Below are 11,547 nucleotides of genomic sequence, written 5' to 3'. Positions count from 1 at the left end.
CCTCATCATCTGTGCCTGCTGTAATTCTTTGCAGCTTGACAGAAAATGCAGTCCTCTGTCTGTTTCTGCAATAAAGAGGTTGGAAGATGTTTTTATTGCTCCAAAACACGTTACATGAGCTGTCAAATTCTTGTAGGTTAAACCGGGCTGAATAACTCTAAAAGACTATAAAGACTAGTCTTGCATTGTCAGACCTTCCTCCACAGAGCCACGGAGGAGGGTCTGGCTAGTTCACACAGCATTCTGGGATGGGAGAAAAACATGCTCTGGTTTATTGACATTTATTTAAACCAAAAACAATAGTTTTGGGCGGCGCTAAGCTCCGGACAGAGCAGCGGTGCCTCTGCAAAATAGCCTAGGGAAGGAACTTGTTTGGGTGGAACGTGTACGTTCAAAAGTTGTTTTAAGGTGCTTACACACCAACCAGACGGCCAACCGTCAGCAGAAAAGGCAGTCGGACTGATCAGTCGGGTCCCCGAGGTCCAAAAAGTTTTCATCAGATTTTGAGAGGCTCATCCGCTTGCCATGTCCGGGTGAGTCCCGACTGCCCTGTCTCCGACTGAACATGTCGGGTCGGCCCAAATGAAGGCCGTCAGCTCCTCGGACGGATGACGGCACGGAACACACCAAACAGACTCGAGTCACCGACCTCGCCAGACGGTCCAACGACCGATAATCGGCTCTGTGTGTCAGCACCTTTAGTCGTGCAACAGAAAACTCAGATTGGACAGATAGTCTAGCTAGCTGTCTGGATTTACCCTGCAGAAATTTGAGGAGCAGTTAACCATAGTCGTAATAAATCCACCGGAGTTTAGAACGCCAATACAAAGAAAGAGAAAGGTGAGGGTGGACATCCGGCCAAAAATGAGGGACATCTGGCGGATCTTCCGGAAGCACGGGAGCAATTCCCTAAATGAATCGTCGTCGATATAGATTACAGTCTCCCTAATCTGTATGAGGTAACTTGCTTACAAAGTTGTCAGTCTATAAGGTTTCTGGAATTGCTCTCGGTCTTGACCCCTTGTCTTGGACCAGCCTTGAGTGACCCTACCAGAACTATTATCCCCCACAACACCGCTCTCAGGGTCATGGGGCGACAGCGACCCATCCAGCACCTTAAGGTGGTGATTCTTAGAGGGGAGGTGTAAGAATACATTGGTCATTTTATGATTAAATAACCACTGTCTTTTCTTTTAAGGACAGTCTTACACAACATGAAAAAAAAGACTGACTGGCCTTTGTTTTCTGTGTTGTGGGAGCTGACAGTGTATCTTCCATTCAGGTAGATCTCAAGAAGTTCAGCACTGATCTGAACAAAGAGCTGAAGGAGTTGCAGAAACTGGAGAAAATCCGACTGAGGAACCCAGCAGATCTACAGAGCATTGTATCCTTCACATACAGACATTTGGCTCTTTTCTTTCATTAACTGGAAGTTTTATACAAGTTTTAATTTCCCATTCATACTTTTTGAAAATATTCAACACAGTTGATTGAGTTTCCCTAATCTGATGCACACATTTCCCACTTTTGACTCAATCATTCTACTTTAGATGCTTTTTCATCCAAATTAAAGCCAGCAATCCTGTTTAGCATTAGTTTAACATATATCAATAAATATTTCTCATTTTTCAAACATTATTGGTATGATTCAACTTTTCAATGCCATTCATTGAACCCATTCCTACTTTTTCAACTATTCCTACTACTTCACATACTTCTTATTAGAGATGCACTGATAGACCGGCGGTGACCGGAATTGGCCGGTTTTTTACGTGCTCGGCCATGACCTGCGACCGGCAGGTCAGTCTGACATATGCCGATTTCATGCCGGTCAATGCTACAATTAACTGACAACATAAGTTATACGTGTTACAGTTTACAAGGACGCACGCACGCACGCACGCACGCACGCACGCACACACACACGCACGCGACAGCACAGTCTCGTCTTTCCTTTCTCTCAACTTTTCTGCAGTGTGAAGAGCGTGTCCGCGCTATTCTTGCACATGTAGGGAACCTCGTGAATTAAACTGCAACATGTTTGGAAATTCTTCAGCGTGTGTGCAGAAGATAACAAGTTTGCAATATGCAACACCTGCAAGGAAAAAGTAGGGCATGGAGGGACGACACCAAAAACCAAAATCACATTTTTTTTAGTTGGATATTGGATGTGAAAAGAAGGAAATGGTTCTAACATTGCACTTTAGATGTGTGTGAATTTTCGACACCAGGAGTAATTTATATAGTTTTATTTTATAGTGATCCATTATCTGTTCAAAAAATGTTCTATGTTCTGTGCAAAATGTTCTATTAAAGAAAAGATAGAAAATAAATATTTGTGTGTGCTGTAAAGTGGTTAGAAAAAAATTAATCGAAATCGGCTAAAATTGGTATCGGCTGGCCTAACTCAAAGAAAATCGGAATCGGCCTAGAAAATTGTAATCGGTGCATCTCTACTTCTTATACATTCAAGCCAGCAATCCAGTTTAGTGTCAGCATTTTCTAAAAACAATTAAAATATTCCACATCTTTCAAACGTTATTGGTGTTGGTCAACTTTTCAATAACATTTACACTAAATAAACCCATTCCTACTTTTTCAAGTATTCTCACTACTACCTTTTTGCACAATTCAAGCCAGCAATCCAGTGTAGTGTTAGCCTTTCAACATACAGCATTCACACCACAATTTCTTCACCATGCATTCATTAGAACTTTGTTTAATTGACTATTTAATAAGAAGTTATATCTTACAAATGTTGTAAATATGCTGGTCATATATGAAAAAACGTGTGGTAAACAGTGTGCCTTATATACTGTATATATGTTAATACTTTCATGTGGGGGTGGCAGTAGTTAAGTCAGTAGGGAGTTGGGTTGGGAACCGGAGGGTTGTTGGTTCAACCTCCTGGGCACTGCCAAGGTGCTCTTGAGCAAGGCACCAAAACCCCAACTGCTCGGGTGCCTTTCCATGGGCAGCCTCCCCCCTCACTCTGACATCTCTCCATTAGTGCATGTATAGGTACTTAGCATGTGTGTGTAATTCAGGCCTGTGTGTAATAACAACAGAGTGAAAACATTGTAATTTCCCCTTGCAGGATGAATAAAGTATACATTTATTATTATTATTATTATTATTATTATTATGTAGGCATTACATGTTAACAATGGTTGCAACTTATACACAGTTACACTTGAGAATATTTTCTTGACAAGAACTTTCAGTCTCAGGTAATGTACATGGTTTTATGATTATCTGATGAACAGCACCACATCACTGACCCTTCATGCAGCCCATACTGACTGTGAGGTAAAGATTTGTGTACTGTATTGTGTGTTCATTGACAGGCAGAAGTGAATGCTCAGAAGGCTTCCAACAAGGCCCAGCACAGTATCAGACAACTGGAGGAGACCATCACAGACTTCCAGAGACAGAAACTGGAGGATATCAAAGTCAGTCACACTTCCACACATACCGTACACCAATGGTGGAATGTAACTAAGTACATTTACTCAAGTACTGTACTTAAGTTCAAATGTTGAGGTATTTGTACTTTACTTGAGTCTTTTCTTTTCATGCCACTTTCTACTCCGCTACATTTCAGAGAGAAATATTGTACTACATTCATCTGACACAATACTTTACACATTAAGATTTTTGCACATAAAACACATGTAGTTTATAAAATCTGATGTTATAAATGAAACTAGCCAACAATATAACGGCCTACAAGTCCAGCTGAAATGATTAGACCATTAAACACACAACTGTTTGGATCCTTTACACTTTCTACAATTGTTTCTGCTTTGAGTACTTTTACTTTTCATTCTTTAAGTACATTTTCCTGATGATACTTACATTGTTTTACTTACGTAACATTTTCAATGCAGGACTTTTACTTGTAACAGTATTTTTTACAGTGTGGTATTAGTATTTTTACTGAAGTAAAGGATCTGAATAATTCCACCACTGCTATACACTAACATCCTCCAGCATCAATGTCCCACTGACAACCACTATTGCTTTGTTTTTTGGCAGAGGATTTTCAAAGACTTCATCACAGTAGAGATGCTCTTCCATGCTAAGGCGCTGGAGGTCTATGCACACACATACCACAACCTGGAGGCAATGGACATTCAGAAGGATCTGGAGGTGGCTTGAGCTAATGCAGCTGATAACACATGAAACAACATTGTGTAATTACTAATGTGTTAAGAAGTTGGGAGATGCAACACAGAAATATGCCTAAACACAGTGAAAAATTAACTAGAAAATGGCTTAGACATAAGAAAAGTAATGTTAATCCTGGCCTCAAATCAATTGAGATTCTGTGACATGAACTGAAGAATCATGAAAGACATTCTTGAAATAGCAATATCATTCAAAATTAAATGGAAATGGTCTAAAAATTCCTCCTGGCCAATGTGGAGAAGTGATCAACACACGCATAGTCTCGCATTGCCAGACCTTCCTCCACAGCGCTGCGGAGGAGGGATGGGAGAAAAACGTTCTCTGATTTACTAGCGTTTCTTTAAACCAATCACAATCATCTTGGGCGGTGCTAAGCGCCGGACGGAGCCCCGGTGCTGCTGCAAAATAGTCTCAGGAGGGAACTTGTTTTGGTGGAACGTGTACGTTCAAAGGTTGTTTTAGTCGTGCAACAGAAAACTCAGATTGGACAGATAGTCTAGCTAACTGTCTGGATTTACCCTGCAGAGATCTGAGGAGCAGTTAACCATAGTCCTCAAAAATCCACCGGAGTTTAAAATGCTAACAAAAAGAAAGCGAAAGGTAATTGACATCTGGCTGAAAAGACGGACATCTGGCGGAATTTCCGGCGGCACCTGAACAATCCCGAAAGTGAAACGTTGTCGATGTAGAGTACTTGGAAAATATCTGAGTAAGCTCATTTTCTAAGAATTGTGCTGTTAATTTGCAAGATGAACTGACTTGAGAGTAGATGTGCTTTGAAATAATTGCAGTTTCAAGCTCCATCAGCAGGTAATAACGACAAGCTTGGAGTAAACATTATCCTGTCTTTTCAAATCCATAGCTGTTCAATGGACGGATTAGAATGCCTGACACTCTGGATGGGCGCCTGGACACCCCTCTGACTGGCTACTCTTCCCCCGTCATGAGCCGCTACCCCAGTCCTCCTCTGGCCTCCCCCAGAAGCCAAAGCCTCAGGTCAACGCTGGCCTCTACCACAGGCCCAAACCACAGACAACAACGCAGCCAGTACCCAGACACAGTCAGGAGGGTGAGCCCTAAAGTCTTCGTTACCATAGTGACAGAATGAGATTGCTTGTTAATTTTCATATTGCTGTCCTTAAAGGGTAACATTGGTATTTTTAAACCTGGACCCTATATTCCATTGACTAATGGGAACAACAATCTTTAATATTGGTCCAGTATTAAGAAAGGTGAAACAAACAACAATGTAACGCTAATGGGCAATTGCCCACCTTCAATTTACATCCACTAAAAGTGGATTAAAAAAACAGCACTTAAAGAGTAAGATCCTTTTTGTTTAACATTAAAACCTCCCCAAGGGTGCCCGGATAGCTCAATTGGTAGAGCGGCCACCCATATATAGAGATTTACTCCTCGATGCAGCTGGCCCGGGTTCAACTCCGACCTGCGGCCCTTTGCTGCATGTCATTCCCCCTCTCTCTCCCCTTTCATGTCTTCAGCTGTCCTGTTGAATAAAGGCCTAAAAATGCCCAAAACCCAAAAAAGAATCCTTAAAAAAATCCATTTAAATGAACAGTAATTTTATCATTGTAAAACACACTTTATTCAAAATCGACAGAAACAAAATAAAACTATCAAAAGCTGCCTTGGTTCTGTCTTTCCACTGCTCCAACAATCACCACTCTGGTTTGGTTGAAATAAACGCTTAATTCACCCATTTACATGTGGAAATACACTGGAATCAGAATCAGAATCAGAAAAGCTTTATTGCCAAGTACGTTTTTTACACATACAAGGAATTTGTTTTGGTGTTGTAGGTGCACGTCACACATTCTCTAAAATAAGTTAAACAAACAGGTTAAACAGAACAAACAATATAAGTATAAATATATGTATATATGTACACACACAGAATGTATTAAAAAATAAGAGTAAGAATTAAGATAAAAAGAGCAGATTAAGTACAGTGGCATGTAGAGCCAGAGGTGGGGAGTGGAGAGAGTCAGGGTGGTTTCCGGGCCTTGTTAATAAGGCTAGTGGCGGAGGGGAAAAAACTGTCCTTGTGACGTGAAGTTTTGGTCCTGATGGACCTCAGCCTCTCAAAGAAGTTTGTTGCCAGGGTGGAAGGGGTCAGCCACAATCTTTCCAGCACGCTTCAGAGTCCTGGTGGCGTAAAGGTCCTGGAGTGGCGGCAGATTGCAGCCAATCACCTTCTCAGCTGACCAAATGACACGCTGCAGTCTGCCCTTGTCCTTGGCTGTGCTAGCAGCGTACCAGATGGTGATGGAGGATATGAGGATGGACTCAGTAATGGCTGTGTAGAAGTGCACCATCATTGTCTTTGGCATGTTGAATTTCTTCAGCTGCCGCAGGAAGTACATCCTCTGTTGTGCTTTCTTGACGAGGGAGCTGATGTTCAGCTCCCACTTGAGGTCCTGGGAGATGATAGTTCCCAGGAAGCGGAAAGACTCCACAATTAATATTGTGGAGTCTTTCCGCACAGAGGGTGATGGGGGCAGGTGGGGCTGAATTCTTCCTGAAGTCCACAAACATCTAGCCTGGTTGACACCAGACCCTTCTCAGTTGTAACTGAGAGTGGGTCTGGGAAAGAAGGTTCAATGACAGTTCATTTCCAAAGGGGCGTCACCAACGGACGCCGCTCAAATGCCTCTGGGCGCATTGGATAGTCCAACCAATCAGACCAACGATCCGTGTGACGCTGCGCTTCGGGCGCCGTCATGTTGAATGTAAACAAAAAGCTGCTCGCCGTCGCTGCGCTATCGTTGTCGTGTAAAGCCTGCCTCAACGGTTGTGATTGGTGTAAAGCCCGCCTCAGCGGTTGTGATTGGTGCCTCGATTTTGGGGACATTGGAAATGGGCTTGAATTGGCTCTTCGCCAGACTGACTTGCAGAGCAAATCTCAAATTTGCCGGAAGTTCATCAGGGTTTACCCAGGCTAACAACCATCTCCACTGTCTTTAGAGCATTGAGCTCTAGATTGTTTTGCTTGCACCACTTCACCAGGTGGTCAGCCTCCGACCTGTAGGCGGACTCGTCACCATCAGAGATGAGTCCGATGAGGGAGGTGTCGTCCGCGAACTTCAGAAACTTGACAGACTGGTGACTGGAAGTGCAGCTGTTGGTGTACAGGGAGAAGAGCATCTAGGATCTATAAACGCTAAAAGTACTGTTTATTTAAATAGAGTCTGGTGAGTTTGGCGATGGCGATTTTCAGGGCTGTTTCTGGTTAAACAAAAATATCTTACTCTTTAACAAAAAGGTCTATCTCTGTAGGGATCCTTCCCATAAGGGTGTCAGACACTTAGAATAATAATCTGAACCTGTCATGTGTCACACACACACACGCACACACACACAGTACTGTGCAAATGTTTTAGGCAGGTATGAAAAATGCTGTAAACTAAGAATGTTTTCAAAAATGGAAGTGTTAATAGTTTATTTTCATAAATTAACAAAATGCAGTGAATGAACAGAAAAGGAATCTAAATCAGATCAATATTTGGTGTGACCACCCTTTGCCTTCAAGACAGCAACAATTCTTCTAGGTACACTTGCACACAGTTGTTGAAGGAACTCGGCTGGTAGGTTGTTCCAAACGTCTTGGAGAACTAACCACAGATCTTCTGTGGATGTAGGCTTCCTCAAATCCTTCTGTCTCTTCAAGTAATCCCAGACACATTCAATGATGCTGAGATCAGGGCTCTGTGGGGGCCATGCCATCACTTCCAGGACTTCTTGTTCTTCTTTACACTGAAAATAGTTCTTAATGACCTTGGCTGTATGTTTGGGGTCGTTGTCCTCCTGCAGAATAAATTTGGGGCCAATCATACACCTCCCTGATGGTATTGCATGATGGATACTTATCTGCCTGTATTTCTCAACATTGAGGGCACCATTAATCCTGACCAAATCTCCAACTCCATTTTCAGAAATGCAGCCCCAAACTTGCAAGGAACCTCCACCATGCTTCACTGTTGCCTGCAGACACTCATTATTGTACCGTTCTACAGCCCTTCGGCGAACAACCTGCCTTATGCTACAGCCAAATATTTCAAATTTTCACTCATCAGTCCAGAGCACCTGCTGCCATTTTTCTGCACCCCAGTTTCGTGCATAGTTGAGTTGCTTGGCCTTGTTTCAATGTCAGAGGTATGGCTTTTTGGCTGCAACTCTTCCATAAAGACCACTTCTGGCCCGACTTCTCCAGACAGTAGATGGGTGTACCTGGGTCCCACTGGTTTCTTTCAGTTCTGAGCTGATGGCACTGCTGGACATCTTCTGATTTCGAAGGGAAATAAGCTTGATGCGTTTTTCATCTGCTGCACTAAGTTTCCTTGGCCGACCACTGCGTCTACGATCCTCAACATTCCCTGACTTTTTGCAAGTGTACCTGTAAGAATTGATGCTGGTTTGAAGGCAAAGGGTAGTAATACCAAATATTGATGTGATTTAGATGTTTTTTTGGTCGCTCACTTTGCATTTTGTAAATTGATAAAAATAAACATTTATATTTTTGAAAGCATTCTTAGTTTACAGCATTTTTTCCACACCTGCCTAAGACTTTTGCACAGTACTGTGTGTGTGTGTGTGTGTATGTATGTGTATATATATATAAATAAATATAAATAAATAAATAAATGTATAAAATTAAGTTGCATATTAAACTAGGCCTACAAAAGTGTAAAGTGTAGGGCAGCCTAAAGCCTTTATACCTTTTTTAGTGCATAGAGTAGCAAGCTACTAAAATAATTGTGGGCATGATTTTATAAGTCATGTTTTAATGTTCCACATACATGTAGCACAGTGAATCCTTAACTGTATCTGTGGATGGCTACCTTTTATTCAATTCAATTGTATTTATAGTATCAAATCATAACAAGAGTTATCTCAAGACACCTTACAGATAGAGTAGGTCTAGACCACACTCTATAATAAAGAGTTTTAAGTTTACTCTTAAATGTGGTGACGGTGTCTGCCTCCCGGACCCGGACTGGGAGCTGGTTCCACAGGAGAGGAGCCTGAGAGAAGGCTCTGGCTCCCATTCTACTTTTAGAGACTCTAGGAACCACAAGTAATTCTGCATTCTGGGAGCGCAGTGCTCTAGTGGGACAATAAGGTACTATGAGCTCTTCAAGATATGATGGTGCTTGACCATTTAACGCTTTGTAGATCAGGAGAAGGATTTTAAATTCAATCCTGGATTTTACAGGAAGCCAATGCAGAGACGCTAATACAGGAGAAATATGATCTCTTTTCTTAGTTCTTGTCAGAACACACACTGCAGCATTCTGGATCAGCTGGAGAGTCTTAAGGGACTTATTTGGGCAACCTGATAGTAAGGAATTACAGTAGTCCAGCCTGGAAGTAACGAATGCATGGACTAGTTTTTCAGCATCGTTTTGAAACAGGATGTGCCTAATTTTGGTAATGTTATGAACGTGGTGGTGCTGGAGGCCAGGGCAATACCATCCAGAGTAATTATATCTTTGGTTAGTGAGGTTTAGAGGTGTTTAGGGCCCAGCACAATAACTTCAGTTTTATTTGAGTTTAACATCAGAAAAGTGTAGGTCATCCATGATTTTATATCTTTAATGCATACTTGAAGTTTACCTAACTGACTGGTTTCATCTGGCTTGATTGATAAGTATAATTTGGATTCGGATAATGTCATCCGCATAACAGTGAAAGTTAGAGTGTTTCCTAATAATATTGCCTAGAAGAAGCATATATAAGGAGAATAGAATTGACGGGGGAATGGATGCTAAATTGACTATGTTTGCAGTTAGCTTCTTATTACTTAGGGGATTCACCACTTTGTATGGTCAATAGACCATACAAAGAATAGTAGTAGTACTACATGTTACCCTGTAGAAAACATTTTCAGATCCATCCACATGTAAAGTGCCATTTGAATCAGTACCTGGGGGGCATGAATCTGTGATATTTTCTACAGAATGTCAATGCCTCAGTGTGGTCGTTAGGTTGTCAGAGAGCAACCTGGCTCCATGTCGGTTTGGGTGGAGACCATCATGCTTCAGGCCCAGAACAAGTCAAAGTTCTTTCTGTAGGGTGCTGACTACCTTACCTATAGGCCAGTAACCATTCATCAATGGGGATTTATATCTTCTGATAATATGTTGCATTCATGTTAAGAGTTTTTTAATTTTTGAAAAACTTTCAAAAATTAACCATAATTTGGAGGCCCCCCTGCATTGACTCTGAGGGTCCTTAGAGATCATTCTCACCTTATTCTTTTTGCAGGCTCACAGCAACATACAACGCCAGAGAGGCATGGAGCAGGAAGAGCCGGAGGGGGAAGAAGAGTACGAAGAAGAAGATGAGGAAGAAGAGGAGGAGATTTATGAATCAGAGATAAAAGAGGGTCAGCCCATCAGCAGGCAGTCTTATGCGGCTCAATACGCCCAGATGCGCAGATGGCAAAAGTAAAAGCCTATGCAGGAAACACACATGTACCCATCTCCTTGTACACAATGCTGTGTCCATGTAGATGATGACAATGTGTTTAATCCAGGCTGAAATATACTGTATATAGATATATGTCAACTGTAGAGCTGTCTTCCAATCAGCACCTCACTTCCCTATTCTTGTCACCATGTACAGTCTTTAAAAGTAAGTTTATACAATGATAATGTAAAACTGAACACACTGAAAATTATGTTTTGCTCAAATATATTAGTAATTGCTGTATTTGCTTATCGCTGCTGGAAAGGAGTCAGCTCAGCAGAAAAAGGGTTCCCAAAATAAACCTAGTGGATCAACATACTACGATAATTGTTTAATGACAAGTCTTTCAAGTTGGAAATGTGAAGAAAAGTTACCTATCATGATGAGATGCTGTCTTGCAGGTAGACAACAAAGAAATGCAACAAATAATCATCCTGATGTTCTCTACAGGCTCCAATTCCATTTTTTTTATATCTTTGCATATGAGACTCATGTATGTGATACTGTCAGGAATGCATTGTTATATTTTAATGTAGACCTTCAAAATATAGATGTACAATCATTTTGCCTTGCCTTAAGATTCCTCACATTTATTTTTTTACACATTGACTTAATGTATACTTTTGCTTGGTCTTTACCTGACCTTACATATTTAACTTAAAACAGTATGTGTAACTCAGAAGTAGATTTATATTTATAGCACTTTGTAGATGTATTGCGTAATTTGAATGCAAGCATTCTGACTTTTATCTACAGTGCTCTATGATATTTAATGTGTGCTTCACTAGTTTATATTCGCTAGTTATTGGACATATTGATGTTGTATTTCACAACCAAATCAGCAGATAAGATAAGAAAGAAAGAGAA

At 41.3% G+C, this 11,547-nt stretch overlaps 1 protein-coding gene across 1 annotated transcript in view; it reads left to right on the top strand.

Annotated features, from left to right (window-relative positions):
* LOC144537486 (CBY1-interacting BAR domain-containing protein 2-like) overlaps positions 1–10,662 on the top strand; it is a 13,294-nt gene extending 2,632 nt beyond the window's left edge. The window contains exons 4-9 of the mRNA XM_078281248.1: positions 1,283–1,384; positions 3,225–3,230; positions 3,348–3,452; positions 4,039–4,152; positions 5,054–5,260; positions 10,477–10,662. Of these exons, the coding sequence (XP_078137374.1) occupies positions 1,283–1,384; positions 3,225–3,230; positions 3,348–3,452; positions 4,039–4,152; positions 5,054–5,260; positions 10,477–10,662 (720 nt within the window). The remainder of the gene's footprint in view (positions 1–1,282; positions 1,385–3,224; positions 3,231–3,347; positions 3,453–4,038; positions 4,153–5,053; positions 5,261–10,476) is intronic.
* The last annotated feature ends 885 nt before the right edge of the window (positions 10,663–11,547 follow it).

The sequence above is a fragment of the Sander vitreus genome, chromosome 22 (genome assembly GCF_031162955.1).
Source record: "Sander vitreus isolate 19-12246 chromosome 22, sanVit1, whole genome shotgun sequence".
Classification (NCBI taxonomy): domain Eukaryota; kingdom Metazoa; phylum Chordata; class Actinopteri; order Perciformes; family Percidae; genus Sander; species Sander vitreus.
This window is presented reverse-complemented; position numbering and strand designations above follow the sequence as displayed.